Source organism: Onychomys torridus, chromosome 7 (genome assembly GCF_903995425.1).
Source record: "Onychomys torridus chromosome 7, mOncTor1.1, whole genome shotgun sequence".
Taxonomy (NCBI): Eukaryota; Metazoa; Chordata; class Mammalia; order Rodentia; family Cricetidae; genus Onychomys; species Onychomys torridus.
In genome coordinates, this window is record NC_050449.1 from 90,179,030 (window position 1) to 90,193,698 (window position 14,669).

General features: G+C 45.6%; 1 protein-coding gene across 4 annotated transcripts in view; it reads right to left on the reverse strand.

Moving 5' to 3' along the window:
* Clstn2 (calsyntenin 2) overlaps positions 1-14,669 on the reverse strand; it is a 608,806-nt gene that overhangs the window by 93,426 nt on the left and 500,711 nt on the right. For all 4 annotated transcript variants that reach the window (XM_036191651.1, XM_036191650.1, XM_036191654.1 and 1 more), the window contains exon 6: positions 7,187-7,372. In XM_036191651.1, the coding sequence (XP_036047544.1) occupies positions 7,187-7,372 (186 nt within the window). The remainder of the gene's footprint in view (positions 1-7,186; positions 7,373-14,669) is intronic.

The following is a 14,669-nucleotide window of genomic DNA, read 5'->3' on the forward strand; positions in this document are numbered from 1 at the left end:
CCTCTATGAGTTAAGAGGTTTTCTGTACCTGTAGAATTCACACAGCGCTTAATAGTTAGACTGGTGAAAGAACCAGGTGAGAACCGTCCCCAGAAACAGATTTGGAGGGAAGTGCAGAGCAAGGACTAATGTGACATGATCGGAGAGGCGTGGGAAGTGTTAGGACAGCCAACTGGTCAAACAGAAACCTCACCCAGAACAGGGATGCTCTATAGACAGAGCTGGAATCCATAGAACATTATCTTTTCTATATTTTTACTTTATTATATCCCAAGGAACTTCCCACGGGACACTGAGTGGATGCCAGTCCAGAATTCGTGAACTACCCACCACACCTATTCCTTTGTTATATATCTGTATGGCGAACACCACTAAGATTCCGGTTGATAGGTAAGAGGCCCCAGAATGAGAGAGCCCAGACTCATAACCAGCTATTGAGAGCACCATCATCAGGGCTTTCCAGCTCCGGGGCCTAGGCTCCCTCTTGAACCTCATCCCCGACCTGGAACAAAATGCTATAACTTTTTATGAATTTAGCTAATGTGGAAACTGAAGCCCAGGGAGGAAATGACTAAACCAGGGTTGCACCACCACATGACTAGCTAGAGACAGGTGTGGCTGTGATATGCCAATGATATGTGTCTGACCCATACTAGTATGCAATGAGCAGCCAGCTGAGCTGACCACCCCAGTCCCATGAGATGCCCATTGTCTATACAGGTATCTGCTTCCAGAGGTGCACACTGAGGCCACCCAAGCAGAGCTCCAGTGTCTTCCTGGGGGTGGGGGAGATGGCAGTCCCCCTTCCCTGTCTGCAGATGTTGTCTGCTGGAGAACATGATGCATTAACCAGATGGCGCAGACTTCCATGGACTCAACAGATTGAATGTAGTTGTTGCTATACTAAAACTGAGGAAGATGCATTTCCTCCCAAAGTTCTTTCACCTCTTCTCAAAAGATTGCATAGGAAAGCTGTGAGAAAACAAGATATGGCTTTTGCAGACATGTTGTGGCAGCAACTTCACATCCAAGTATGCTTACGTTGCTCCTTTGGAGTCCTCAGTGACAATTGCTGGAGACACTAGATGCAAAGGATCCATGTTCTTCTGGTGCACTGCAGCTACAGCCTCAGAGCTAAAGGCTCCAAACCAGTGGTGAGATCTGATTCCAAGTCCCTGAGCTCTGCCAGGGTGGAGCTGCTCTGAGCAGCAAATAGAGACTGGGCAGAATGGGAGAGATTGATCGGTATAGAACAATGTGGGAGGTCAAATAAGTTCATGGATGGGTGGTCACTTAGGTCTGAATTCTGCTGTACATGGCCTGAATGTGGATAGGCAGCATCCTCTAGCATTCCAAAGTGGGACTGTGGCAAGAGTGATGTGCATGGCGCTTTCAGAGTCCATTGCAGGGCGTAGGAAGGGATGAAGTTAAGTGGGAGGATCTTGAGAGAAGAACAGTCTCATCTAAGATCAAGGCTCATTCTGTAGTATTCTCAGAAAGACACAGGGTGAGCAATGAGCAGATGCATGATATCCCTCCTTATCATCTCCATAAATGTGTATTCAATGTCTAAGCTAAGCCATGAGCTCACAACCTTCAGTCACACAGAAATGGCTCTACTTTTAGGGACCCAGTAAGGCTTTGACTTGCTTGGAGGAACAGTTAAGTGGGTAGAGCAGATCAGGGTAAAGATTCTTGGCAGAACCCAGGAAGGCCCTCTTCAAGTGCCTGGTGTACCATTGGGCCTGGGTGATAGAAGAATATGTATGCATGACATACTTCTCTGACCCATAATAGCAACTCAACCACATGTCCAGAGAAATGTGAATGCAAGTGATGTATCATATCATAAAAGAAGTATTAAGTGATAGCCTACAATTCACCATGAATTTTTTTCATCTTTCCAGGGATGAACTGTGTTTTAGAAAGAGGCTACTCCATTAGCTGGGATTTTGTCCAATCCAAGGAGAACATGTGGTAGGAATGAGAAATCATTGTTATTTTAAGCCAATGAGTTTGTGAGGTCATTTGTTATTGAAGCATAACCTGGATGACCATTCTTACTGATAATTCACAGAAGCAAATGATGTAGGTAATTGTGGTTTCCATTTTTTCTGTCTACATGCTTGAGGTCTGAAGGCCTTGAGAATAGAAACTTGGATTTCTAGGTGAAACAAGCTGGGCTTTGATTGACAGGTAGGTAGCCAGACTCCTGGGCTAGGGCCATGGACATCTACTTAGTTAATGACCATCTTGGAAAATGTCATTGTAGGCAAAACTCTTCTCTCAAAGGAAGGCAGTGGTATGGTAGTTGCTTAAGTCGCCTCCAGGGAACAAGCATATTCAGAGAGATGCTCATGCCATCATAATTAATCAGTGTGTACAGCCCTGTGCTTATGTCCTATCAGATTAGTAAATTAACCTGATCCCAAGCCTACTGAAGAGAAGTTCTATGAAACAAAGCTTTGCAAAGACTAAGGGGCTGCTACTGTCATCCAGGAAATAGCACCCACGATGGCTTCCTAGATAGGTGGGACCCTGAGGGCATCAGAGTCACTGATGGGGATTCTTTGGACAAGCTCTGCTAGCTTCGAGCTATCATAGAAAACCATGACCTCTTATACTTCCTAAGTGCTGCTCTGCAACTCCCTTTAACATGTCTGTCTTCCTAAGAAACCAAATTATTAGGTGGTTTCATGTTATAGATGGTTCTATATTATTATTAAGAGTTACACAGCATTTAGACAAACAAAAACATTTGTTGAAGTAATCCATGTATGAATGAATCCCCTGGCTCACCAGTGTATAAATCTGCAGAACATAGGGTTTGGTTATCAACCCTGCTCTGGTTTAGGGATCACTTGATTTTAATAGCACACTCATATACCGTGACCTTTCCTTCAACAGGACCTATCCTGGGAACTCTTGACTTACAAACAAAACAGCTGCCCTTAGCATTGTGTTCAGGAAGTAGTGGCCAGCTGCCAGGAGCTCTTGATCCCCTGAGGAACAGCCTGGCCTCTGTGTTACAAAAGGGCATATGCACCACAAAGTACTTTTCTATTTCATATAATATGTAGTGACATAGGGTCAAGGAAGGGAACCTTTTCTTGGGCCATTGTTAATGTCAAATTTGATCTGGCTGAGAGGTTTCCCTGAGGGTTGCTTCTTGCACGTCATTCTCAATACAGTGCTGTGACATTTCACATCTGGAAAGCCTGGTCCCAAGACAGGACCATCATCTAAATTCCTGAAGTTGGAAAAGGTAACAGGCAATTGGCCACCTCTTCTAAGAAACTTGGATTCATGAGGAACATGGAAGATGGAATCAGCTTAATCTGTGTCTGGTCCACAATCTGGAGGAGATGTAGGTCCAGGGAGCTCCACTATATTGTTCCAAAACAGAATGGAAGGAAGTACTTCCATGTTTAAATCACAAGAAGCAAATGTCTGCCATCCAGTGTTTCTCCAGGTCCATCTCAAGTGCTGCCACATTTGATCAGGTGCCTTTTGACATCAGAAGCATCAGCTCCTGCTCTCTTTTCCCTTCATCAGGAGTCACTCACTGCACCTCTTGGAAGCCTGGCTGGTTTACTGTCCAACCACACTAACACAGAGGATGCTGGGTCACTGTCCAGCCACACTAACACAGAGGATGCTGGGTCACTGTCCAGTCACACTAACACAGAGGATGCTGGGTCACTGCCCAACCATACTAACACAGAGGATGCTGGGTCACTGTCCAGCCACACTAACACAGAGGATGCTGGGTCACTGTCCAAAATCACACTAACACAGAGGATGCTGGGTCACTGTGCAGCCACACTCACACAGAGGATGCTGGGTCACTGTCCAACCACACTAACGCAGAAGATACTGGGTCACTGTGCAGCCACACTAACACAGAGGATGCTGGGTCACTGTCCAACCACACTAACGCAGAGGATACTGGGTCACTGTCCAACCACACTAACACAGAGGATACTGGGTCACTGTGCAGCCACACTCACACAGAGGATGCTGGGTCACTGCCCAACCATACTAACACAGAGGATGCTGGGTCACTGTCCAAAATCACACTAACACAGAGGATGCTGGGTCACTGTGCAGCCACACTCACACAGAGGATGCTGGGTCACTGTCCAACCACACTAACGCAGAAGATACTGGGTCACTGTGCAGCCACACTCACACAGAGGATGCTGGGTCACTGTCCAACCACACTAACGCAGAAGATACTGGGTCACTGTGCAGCCACACTAACACAGAGGATGCTGGATCACTGTCCAATCACACTCACACAGAGGATGCTGCGGAGCCCCAGCTACCACAGAAGCAACATAAGACTTGACCTAACTGGGAACAAGTGACTAGTGACTGAAGGGAAGGGCTGGGGAGGGAAAAGTGAAGACTTGGGGATGAGAAGCAACAAGGAAAAGGGACAGAACACGAGCATGAAAGGAACTACAGGGATGGGACTGCAGGGTAGAGGCAGACCCTCAGGAGAAGTGAGAGGAGGCTGGAATGGGGGCTTCCAGGTTGGAATGTGGGGTTTGGCAGGTGACTGTCCCATAAATGTACACTTGCTCCTGGTTTCTAGTTTAGAGTGTGGCCCCCGTCACTGATTCTGGTTCCTTAGATCCCTTCTCTCTTCCTTCCAACAGCTAACCACTCATTAAATCTTGCCGATCTTGTCTATTAGCTCTCCTCCATTCATCCCTTCTGCCACTCCCCTGGTTCAGAACTCATTATCTGTTGCTCAGACTATGGTAATAACATCCTAATTGCTCTCTCTGTTTCTCTCCAGAGTCAATAAAGATTTGTAGGATGAAAAATGCATGAGTGCTGAGGTTTAAAGTGTCACAGCAGCTCTCTAGTTGGGAAACACAGCTAGAAAGCTTTCTGCCATCTACTGAAAGCACAGATGTCTGTCAGCAGGAACCATGGTGCCCACAAGAGTCAGACTGTATTATCCAGCCTGTGTGTTGGGCATGACCCAGCCCCTGCCTTTTCCTTTGACCCCAGAGGGCCTGACTTCTGATGTTCTACCCTTTGCTTCTGCCCTGTTTTACTGCATTCTACTCCAGGCCAATCAGAGATAAGGTGTTTGAGCTGAGGCATGACTTATCTGGCCACCATGGTTACGGGGTAGGGATCCCATAAGAGTGGCAGGCGGTGCTACTAGGAAGGCGGCTAGAGAGAAACAGCCTGTCTCATTCAAAAGGAAGCTCCTGAAGCCAGAGTGAGAACACCTGGGCAAACTGTCTCCCCAGCTGGGTTAGCCTGAGAGGCTGGTGGTCCAGATGGAGAGAGATGCCAGCACACCACATGCAATTTTGCTCTGCTCTTTCTTCCCTCAAAACTCTGTTTGCACTTTCTGTATCTCCCATCTCTCCCCAGCAACATTCCAAATCAAGTCACAAGCATGTGCCCTGGGGCCCTCTGATCTTTAACAAGCCGATTCATCATTTCCTTCTAAGCCAGAGGAATGACTATAACCCAAGGTGGCCATGTGGGGTCAAATTCACTGACACTCCAGGTACACGGAGAATGTAAAGGGATATTCATTCCAAGTAAGATGTCATGTTATATGGCTTCTGTGAACTATGTAGAGACTGGATTTGAAGCATTGTGAGAGCATTGCAACTTCCTATATATCCACCTTTGAAATAGTTGTTTGAAACACTATTTTCCCTCAATCTACTGAATTGTTCAGAGAGGCAGGCATCCCCACAGACCCTCCCAAAAAGCCTACTGGTATGATGAACAGAATTTGCTGACTACTTGGGGTTTATTTTGGTTCTAAAGTTTTAACTTGATTCTTTGGGCAAGAACAAAGAATGAAAAATTTTCCCAAAGACAGTGGTGGAGGCTTTCACAGAGGTGACACACTGAACTGTACACAGAGGGGCCTCACTTTCCTTCTGAAGAGGTGTGGTTACTGCCCAATGCAGCCCACTGTGGGAAGGAGTCTTTTCCTTAGTTCCCATAGTGAAAGTGGAGAGCTGCAAGCGAGTCCCTAGATATTCCTGGAGAGAACCAGGGAGAAGTGTTATATGTCCAAGCGAGGTGAAGAACTCCATCAACACAGTAGCCACCAGCTTAGACTGGTGCATGTAGACTGGCCCCACCCACAGGCTCTTTAGCCTCTCCTTCACAGACTCACTGGAGAGCTCCTGTTCAGCTCTCTCGGGACCAGGCTGGCTGTGATAAATGCTAATGACCCTACGTTCAGATAGACTGGCTTTCAAACCCTCTCTCTGATACTTTCTATCTGTGTAAACTTCAACAATTTTCATACCTTGACTCCCCAAGTTCTCCATCTTTAAAGCGGAGTGAATAAATTCTCCTTACAGTAAACACGTGGAAACCAAACGAAGATCATATTCTGAGAGTCACCAGATATACACCCTGGGTGTTCACCAAAGGCAGGCTTCTTCTAAGCCACCCTCCATGGTGTCCTCTTACCAGCCCTGTTTTCTATCAGTAACTCCTGGCCTTTCTCCTTTCTTGCAGCCCACTCTCCCTCTCCATTAATAATCCCTTGCCCACCTCCTTTTTGCCTCCACGTGTGAATATCTTTCTGCACCCACCTCCATCCTACCTGGAGCTGCTCTGCTATGGATAGCCGGACTCAGCCTCACTGCTCTGTACCCTGAGCAGCTGTTTAGCTTCAGACAGTTTATTTAGTGTTTTGCTGTCCCTATATTAAAATCCTTAATCATTCCATTTGCATCAGGCCTTGAAAATTATGTAGTTGCTTAGTGGAGATGAGTTGAACGATTTTGCAGGTGCCTGGTACCACTCTCTATAACGGCCCTAGGCAAGCAGCTCTCCACAGCCTAGCATGGCAGAAGGATCTGAGTGTCACTTGGCTCTGTGCCAGAAACTTTTAACTGGATTTTGCCATTTAATCCCTGTCTTACCAGTGAAGAATAGAAGTTTCGTCATGCTGCTTGCCTAAAGCCACACGTCAGGCAAACAGACTCTAAAGCCGTTGTGTTTGAGGCCAAAAGCTGGGTTTTCTGACCCTTCTGCCCTAAGCAAATATCCATCCAGGAGGGCTGATGCAGGTAGGCAAGACTGGTTTCCCACCCCAACCCTCTCCGGTATAATTAGATAAACTTCGTTTGTATGTATCACTTGAAAGCTATTAATTGAACAAATTCTCAAAAGCAAAGCATACCACATAATTTCTGAAGGGATTTCTCAGAGTAGGTCTCCCGGTCACAGCCCTTGCCGATGTAATTAGTCTGCAGCTCGGCGGTGACCTGGAGGGAGGACACAGCGCCATCACACGTCTCCAGGTGGATACTGGGGAACAAGGGCATGCTCCCCGAGCCAGGCTGGTACTCAATCCTTTTGGTCCAGTCTGAATAAACAAGAAGATTAAATCAGTTACAGTCAGTCCTGCTAGACCACTTGTTTTAAAAAGATAAATTCGTTCCCATAAATCATTTGTTTCAACAAATAGATTAGTGAACAGTCTGAGGATAAAGGAAATTTTACATTTGCTGGACTAAAGATCCTACCCTGCCCTAAGAAAATAGCAGGTGAACCAGAAGGCTGTATGTATCCAGCTGCACTGAGTCCCAGAAGACTAGACAGAATACAGATACATATACGCCTTGGTCATCTACCTGCCTGTTCACTATGTATTATGGGGGAAATAGCATGAGGCACAGCATTAAAAAAAAAAAAAAAAAACATCAGGGATGCATGGAAAAGGCAGAAAGAAAGCCTTAGCATATCTCATGCAAGTACTATGATGACTGAGTCACTTGACCTTGAAGATGTCTGCTGTTTGCTGGTGGCAGTGAATGGGGGAACACTTGGAGTTTGTGTGTCTCTGTGAAATGGTGAGAGGAACATCTGAAAGGGATGGAAAGCAGGACCAATGGTGTGGGGGAGCCGATGCTAGCACGCTCTCTCTCCTTTTCTCGTTTATGTGCATTACTGGAGGCAGTTTGAAGAGCTGTGTCTTACCCCATCTCCCCCATTTTACCTCTCCCTGCCCGGGAGCCCAGCCTCCAGCAGCACAGGACTCAAAAGGAATCCATGGCATCAGCGCATTCTAGACTTTTCTATCTGAGGGCATTAGGGGAAAAGACACTCACACTCTCTCATGATGGTTTCCTCTTTATTCTCTACTCTTCTGTATTCTTTCCTGTGTTCTTTCTATTGTATACTTTTTTTTTTTTTTTTTTTTTTTTTACAGCTTATATACCCCAACAACATTTTTCAGGAAATATAGGAATTACAGTGTGGTTACATTCTGTTTTTCAAGTGAATAGTTACAATGAATACAAAACAAACAGTAAAAAATAGCATGTTTTCCCTTACATGATTAAACATTTTATGTATTACAGGTGAAAAACAAATTATCCCAAGAACCCACATACATTCCTATCCAAGCAACTTGTTACAGATTAACTACGTGGGCAAGCACCGTATTCTTCCCAGTCGGGTCTTTTACTGGCAGGCTGCATTTTTCAGTTACAAAGAAAGAGCCAATTACTTTATTACTTACCATGAAAGGTAATCTTATAAGGAATCTTAAAGGAATCACAAGTCTAAACTTTCATAATACGAAAAAGAATCAGTCAGCTCTACTTTAAATCTTTAGGGTGCATACCCACTTATCAACAGTTTCTATATTAGGAGACTAGGGGGAAATGGGTACAAGGAATTAATCATCACCTTTGGTCATCAACCAATCCTAGCAAGAAAGGCATGTCAGCTAATAATAATCAGGTAGGTTGCTTTGTTTTTGTTCCCTGGCCTTAACAAGTGCCTCATTTAACTATATGCCTTTCAAAAACTTTAGGTTGTCTTCTTGGGTTTTTACCTCAAAGCTATTTGATGAAAACGTCTTAGTCTAAATTTATTTTCAAAGCTTTGATTCAGCTATGATACACTCTGAAACCTGTAAACACACCTCCCAACATTAAGATTAAAAGAGTTTAAACTGTGGGTACTACCGGGCTATTGGGACTCAATTGTTTTTCTTAATCATTAACCTAAGCCACAGTCTATATGGCTTCTCAATAGAAACTCATGTATTCTGGCTGTGTGACATTTCCTTGTTTATATTTTTATCATCAAAACTCTATTTAAACTAACGTTATTATTATTGTTATCAATCAGCCAGTACAACATAAGAAGAAATCATCTTCATAGTAACCCACAGGTAAAAATGCCCAGTTAAGAACGGGATTTTTCCACGAGATAACCACACTGCATTACAGGCAGTGGGGATCCCCTACACCCATCCAGATACCAGAGAAAGATGGCAGCAGCAAACATGGAAAGGCACAGCAGAAGCAAAAGACATTCCAGGCTCTGTGGTCACGGGTCCTTGCCTATCTGAGATTCACCCATCAGGGAGTGGTCTCCTGGTGGACTGACACCTTGAACTTCAATTGCCACCTGCTGCTCCTCTGACATGGCCACCAGCATTGACTCATATGATGATTATTAGGAACGTACATGTTTTATTTCAAAACAAAAGGAAGCATGGTCCTCCAAGGCTTCCGTGAGGTTACAGAGGAGAGTGGAAGGATTCTCAAACCTTAGCAACTGTGACTCAAGTCTAGATGATCACCCTGTCACTGCTTTTCAGCAGGAAAATAATTGTGAGGTGATAAAGCATTGAAGAGAAGCAAAAATCACAATCAAAATGGTCGTGCAGAAGAACAGAGCAATCAAGGAGAATAAACACGGAATGGGTTCACGGGGAATTGATTGATACATAATAGCAGCAATAGAAAGTCAGAGCCACTGATTCAAGACAAAGCAAGCTCCCGGAGACGGACAATGCACGGTCCCTGACGACAGCCGGAGTTCCACACTGCAAGGATACCTCTGAGAGGCTGTGCAGCCACTCTCAACCATACTTAAAGGCAGAAGGGGGAGTGGGGTCAGCGAAGGATGTAAACTATGGGTGAAGCAGTTGACAAGTCCCAGGTGTTTGTTGTATAGAACATCATTATATGGTGTCCCTTTGCCAAGCAGAAATAGAAATCTACGAAATGCCTGATGTCACCTGTATTTGTGGGACTTTATGTCAGTGTGCAGCCACCAGGCACATGAGTCCCTAGTGGGACACTGGCATTCATCAAAGAGATACATGAAGAAATCTGGCCTTAGGGACCAGCCAGGTGGCTTCTTTTCCTGATGAGCCATTTGTTTGGTGTTTCTATATGCCACACCCTGCCTTGAGCATTTGGATGCAACGGTGAAGAAGTCAGGAATGAGAGAGAGAGGTAGGTGATGAATAGGGCTGTGCTGGCTGATCAGGATGGAGATGGCAAAGCACCTTTAGATAGAATGTTCTCATATGAACTTGAGGCCTGAATGCCAAGGACTGATGTGCTCTACTTGGTGTAGTGGCAGCAAAGATCTCAGTTTGGCAGGTTCTAAAGGCTTCCCAGCTGCAGGCACCTCATCAGTATAGCAGAAACATTGACACAAGTTTTAAGGAGCTGGAATGAGGGTCAAGTGTTATAATGTAATCCTGTATATAACGGGGGTTCTGATGGAGGTTTCCTGGTGAGGAACGCCTGCTTGTAACAGATCCCTAACATGTTCTAGATAACCATGTAGTCAGGTTTAGCTCAGAGCTCCCATGTTAACCAGCTGCTTTTGACAGGGATTATTAAAAGTCACATCATGTGTGGAAATTGCATATCATGATTGTGACGTTCAATCCCAGAGAACTGACTATGGGAAGGTGTTCTGGTGAGTACATCCAAACCCACAAAGGAAAATAGACCCGATTACAGCCTCCAGGAGCTGAGACTAGACCAATCACACCCACAAAGCCCTCTGCACCAATTGGAATCCACAGTCCCCAGTCAATCCCAAGAACAAGCCTTAGAACAGAGGAAAGGAAAGGTTTTTGTCTGAGAGCCATAGTATTCTAAGAAGGCATCCGCAACTAGCTAGTCATGTGTCCCAGATACAAAATGTTTCACGCCACTGTGTTTGATCATGCTGTTTCTTCTACCTGGTATCTCCTTCCCTCCTGCTACATTCTCCATGCATCCTTCTGAGATTTCCCATCCAGGTAGATGCCCCTGTCATGTTCCCACAGTGCTCACCTCTTTATCATGAAGTATTAGGCCTCAAGTTTGGGAGGTAACTGAATTCTGTTGCAGGTGCCTGGCCCAGATTCTTGTTAGCTAGCAGAAGAAAGTGCCCTGAATCCCCCAAGACAGCATACTGAAGCTATCCACCTGTGGCTTGTCTCCCTTACTAACTGGGAATTCCTTAAAAGCAGAGTTGCGCTGTTTGCTTTTGAATTCTCCACAGCTAGCTCCTAGTGCAGGAAATATTTGCTGGGAGGATCTGGAGAAGGCTACAGAACTTACTGCTGCACTCTTGAGCCCCAGCCAGAATACAAAGCCCATCAACAACTCCCTGCTGCTGTCCCATCCTACGACCCTGTCTTCAGTCCTTCAGAACCGCCCCTCCCCACAGCAGCACAGAACACTTGGCTTTTCTGCTTTTGGCAAGGCATTTGGTCCATAGCTGAAATGGAGGAATCTGCTTCCTTCCAAACAAGATCAAGGAGATGGCCTGCTTTCTCTCCTCCCTCCTGGAATCCTCTCAGTGAGTTGCAAATGGTTTTGTGAAGGAGACTTTGGTGTGAGTTCAACTGCAGAGGTCTGCAAGTGTAAAAATCCTCCCCTAGCCTACATGGACTTTGGTCACAGAGCTGACTCTCATTTATCCCGTGGGCTTCGAAGCCATCTTCCTGATTTAGCTATCTGAATGGCTATTTCTGATGAGAAATCCCATTTCAAATATCACAGAAAGAGAACAAACAGAGCAGACATTAAATCATGCTGGAAAGCCAGTGGAAGGCCGGGCCAGCAGCCTCTGGACACCCCCTTGGTTGGGAGGGCTGGACCCTCTTCTGGCCATTACGGAAAAGTCAGGTACAAAAGAGCTTTAAAAGTAGCACACTGCCAGTTGCTTTGGTGACCTCACAAGGCTTGTTTCTGAGGGTTACGAGGGACAGGCAAAATTGCCACTATCCAGTAAAAGAAATCGATGAAGCTTTCCGAGCACAGCGTCCTTGAGAGAGGAGGAAGGTAGGAAGCTTACACAAACACCTCCCGCTCTTGCAAAAAGAGGCTGGGGAGGGCCTCAGAGAGCCAACGGGAAGGCATGCCACCCAGAGTTTACCCCATGACATGTCTATTCCTCCTCATTTTATGGAGCTTCAAGGAAATCATCTGCCCTTCAGAGGCGAGTGGTTTCCATAAATTTGCAACAACTACTCAGAATCTTGGGAGAGGGAATTAAAAAACAGGGTTATTTCACCATCAAACACAGCATTTCAAAAGATACATTGCTGTGAAGTTATCCCTTATTAAATGATGCGCCAGGAAATGATTATTGGTCAGTTCATCCACCAAGCACTTTCACATCTGCGCTTTCATTGAGTCCTCCCTGGGACCCAGTGTGGAGACATTATTGCCTTAATTGCACAAATGAGGAAGCTGACAGCTGAAAATTGGTGTGACTTGCCCAGGGCCACACAACTCTTTCCGCAGAAGATCCCTGCTGAGCCTGAGAATTCACCAGAACTGAAGACAACTGCCTTTTTTTTTTTTTTTACAGATTCATTTTTAAAGACCTATTTGCCCTGGTTCCTTAAAGGGATAATCCTGTTACTGGCAAAGGACCAAGGAGTGTGGTTGGCTGCAGCCTGACTTTGAGGCAGTCAGTAAATTCATGGCCTCTGGAATAATGTTGAGACAAACATGAGGACAACAGCAGTGACAGCAATCCACTCTTGGGCTCTGTGCACACCCACGGTCAAAACGAATCTGTGAAAATAGCAGTTCTCTCAGTTCTGGCTATCCCCAGGCTCAGTGTGGGAGATTTTACAAAAGAGTTGTGTGACCCTGGGGAAGTCACACCAATTTTCAGCTGTGGCTTCATGAGGCCTGGGGATCCATTCTTATCTAGAAGACTGGAGAGATTTGACTTGACTCTCAACTTCTCCAAATGCAGACATGTGACTTAGCAAAGTCACTGTCACCTCATAGCCTCTGTTGCCTCATCTGAAACGATTCCATCTGCTTCTGGGCTCATCGTGAGCCTCGAAAGAGACAGTGAAGTCTAAGGGTCCAACTCGGGGACCTTCCCAGGATGCCTCTGTAAGAATGAATATCTCACTTCTGGGGTCACAAGCTTCCCAAATGCCTCTGAACCGTCCTCCTTGTAAACAAAAAATCTTGTTGATCTGTGAAGGGTCTAGTTGCTGGTTTATTAACTGATTCAATTTTTTTTCTTAGTGAACAGAAGTCGACTGCCTGCTGTTTTAATAAGAGACCTAAATTACCCTGCCAGTTTTCCTGAGGATGTGCAGAGAGGAATAGCGTTGGGATTTAAACGCCTTTCTGTGGATTAAGGATTTGGAAACATGATGATTTTATTAAAATTCTTGCTAAATTTAGGGCTCACACGTTTCCTTACTGGGAGACTAGTAACCACCTAGAAATTACACATTCACATGCCTGGACTTGAAAAGAAGCCAATCAGAGATTTCCAGAAAGCATGGGCTTTGTGGCTTTTCTACCAAGACCTTGAAGTCGTTGTTCCAACCTGGCCTTCAGGAGTGTCACAGAAGGATGGAAGGGACAGGCACAGACTTGGCCTAGACGATCTCTTCTCTTTCGCTAGCTATACATGCCCGGATGCCTCCAGCTCCTCCCAGCCTTAGCTCTGGGCAGCTGAAGGAGCATCAGGTCTCCTGGGAAGTTTCTGAATTCCTATAAGCTGGGAATCTGCCAGATGTTGGGATAGTGGAGTGGGAAGGTGAGAAGGGAGTTCCCTGAATAGTTTTGAACACGAATTTTTCAGTGCTTTCTCTAAAAGAAACTTGGTAACTTGGATTTGGGCACCAATGGTCTTGCCCTGCTACCAAAAGAAGCTACCACGATATCTTGGTTAAGTAGTGGCCATCTTGTGCATCTAAACTGGGACAGTGGGTAAAGAAGGAGAAGGCTGCATCAGCTAAGTGAAAGTCAGAGGGAAAATGCTACATAAGAGATTTAGATTTCATTTCAGGGCCAGAGAAGAGACATAAACACGTGTTTAGAGAGGACAAGGAAATACCCAGGCTGAGCTCTAAATACTCATTGGAGTGCTAGCCTGGGCCCAAGTCTTCATTTTCAGAGTATCAGAGCACTCCTGCAAGCTACCCCGTAATCAATCAGTGCAGGGTGTCAGCTCCGCTAGGAGAACACACAGGGGTCCGAACCTCCGTCTACCACAATTCAGTCAACTTTCAGAGTGCATCTCTGCATCTGGACAGATGGGTGCTCAAACTGGCTCTGCCAGCTTGTGCTCTTGGATGTGAGGTCTTGGATGTGAGGTCTAACTCACTGGACTCCCCTGAGTCTCATTTCTCTCGGTGCACAGTGAGGATCACTCAAATGCAGTTGCTCTGGGAGAGCTCCAAACCCCACTCGTGGAGGCTGTTGCTGTTCCCATCATCATGTACATAGGTTTCTTGTCATTATTCCACATATTGTGAACTTACTAAGCTCCTACTATGTACCAGACAGGACTTGGGGGATGGGAGACAGAGTCCTCACCTCTTTCAGGAAAGCCACAGTCACATGCCAGCTTAAGGCTGATAGGGACAACAA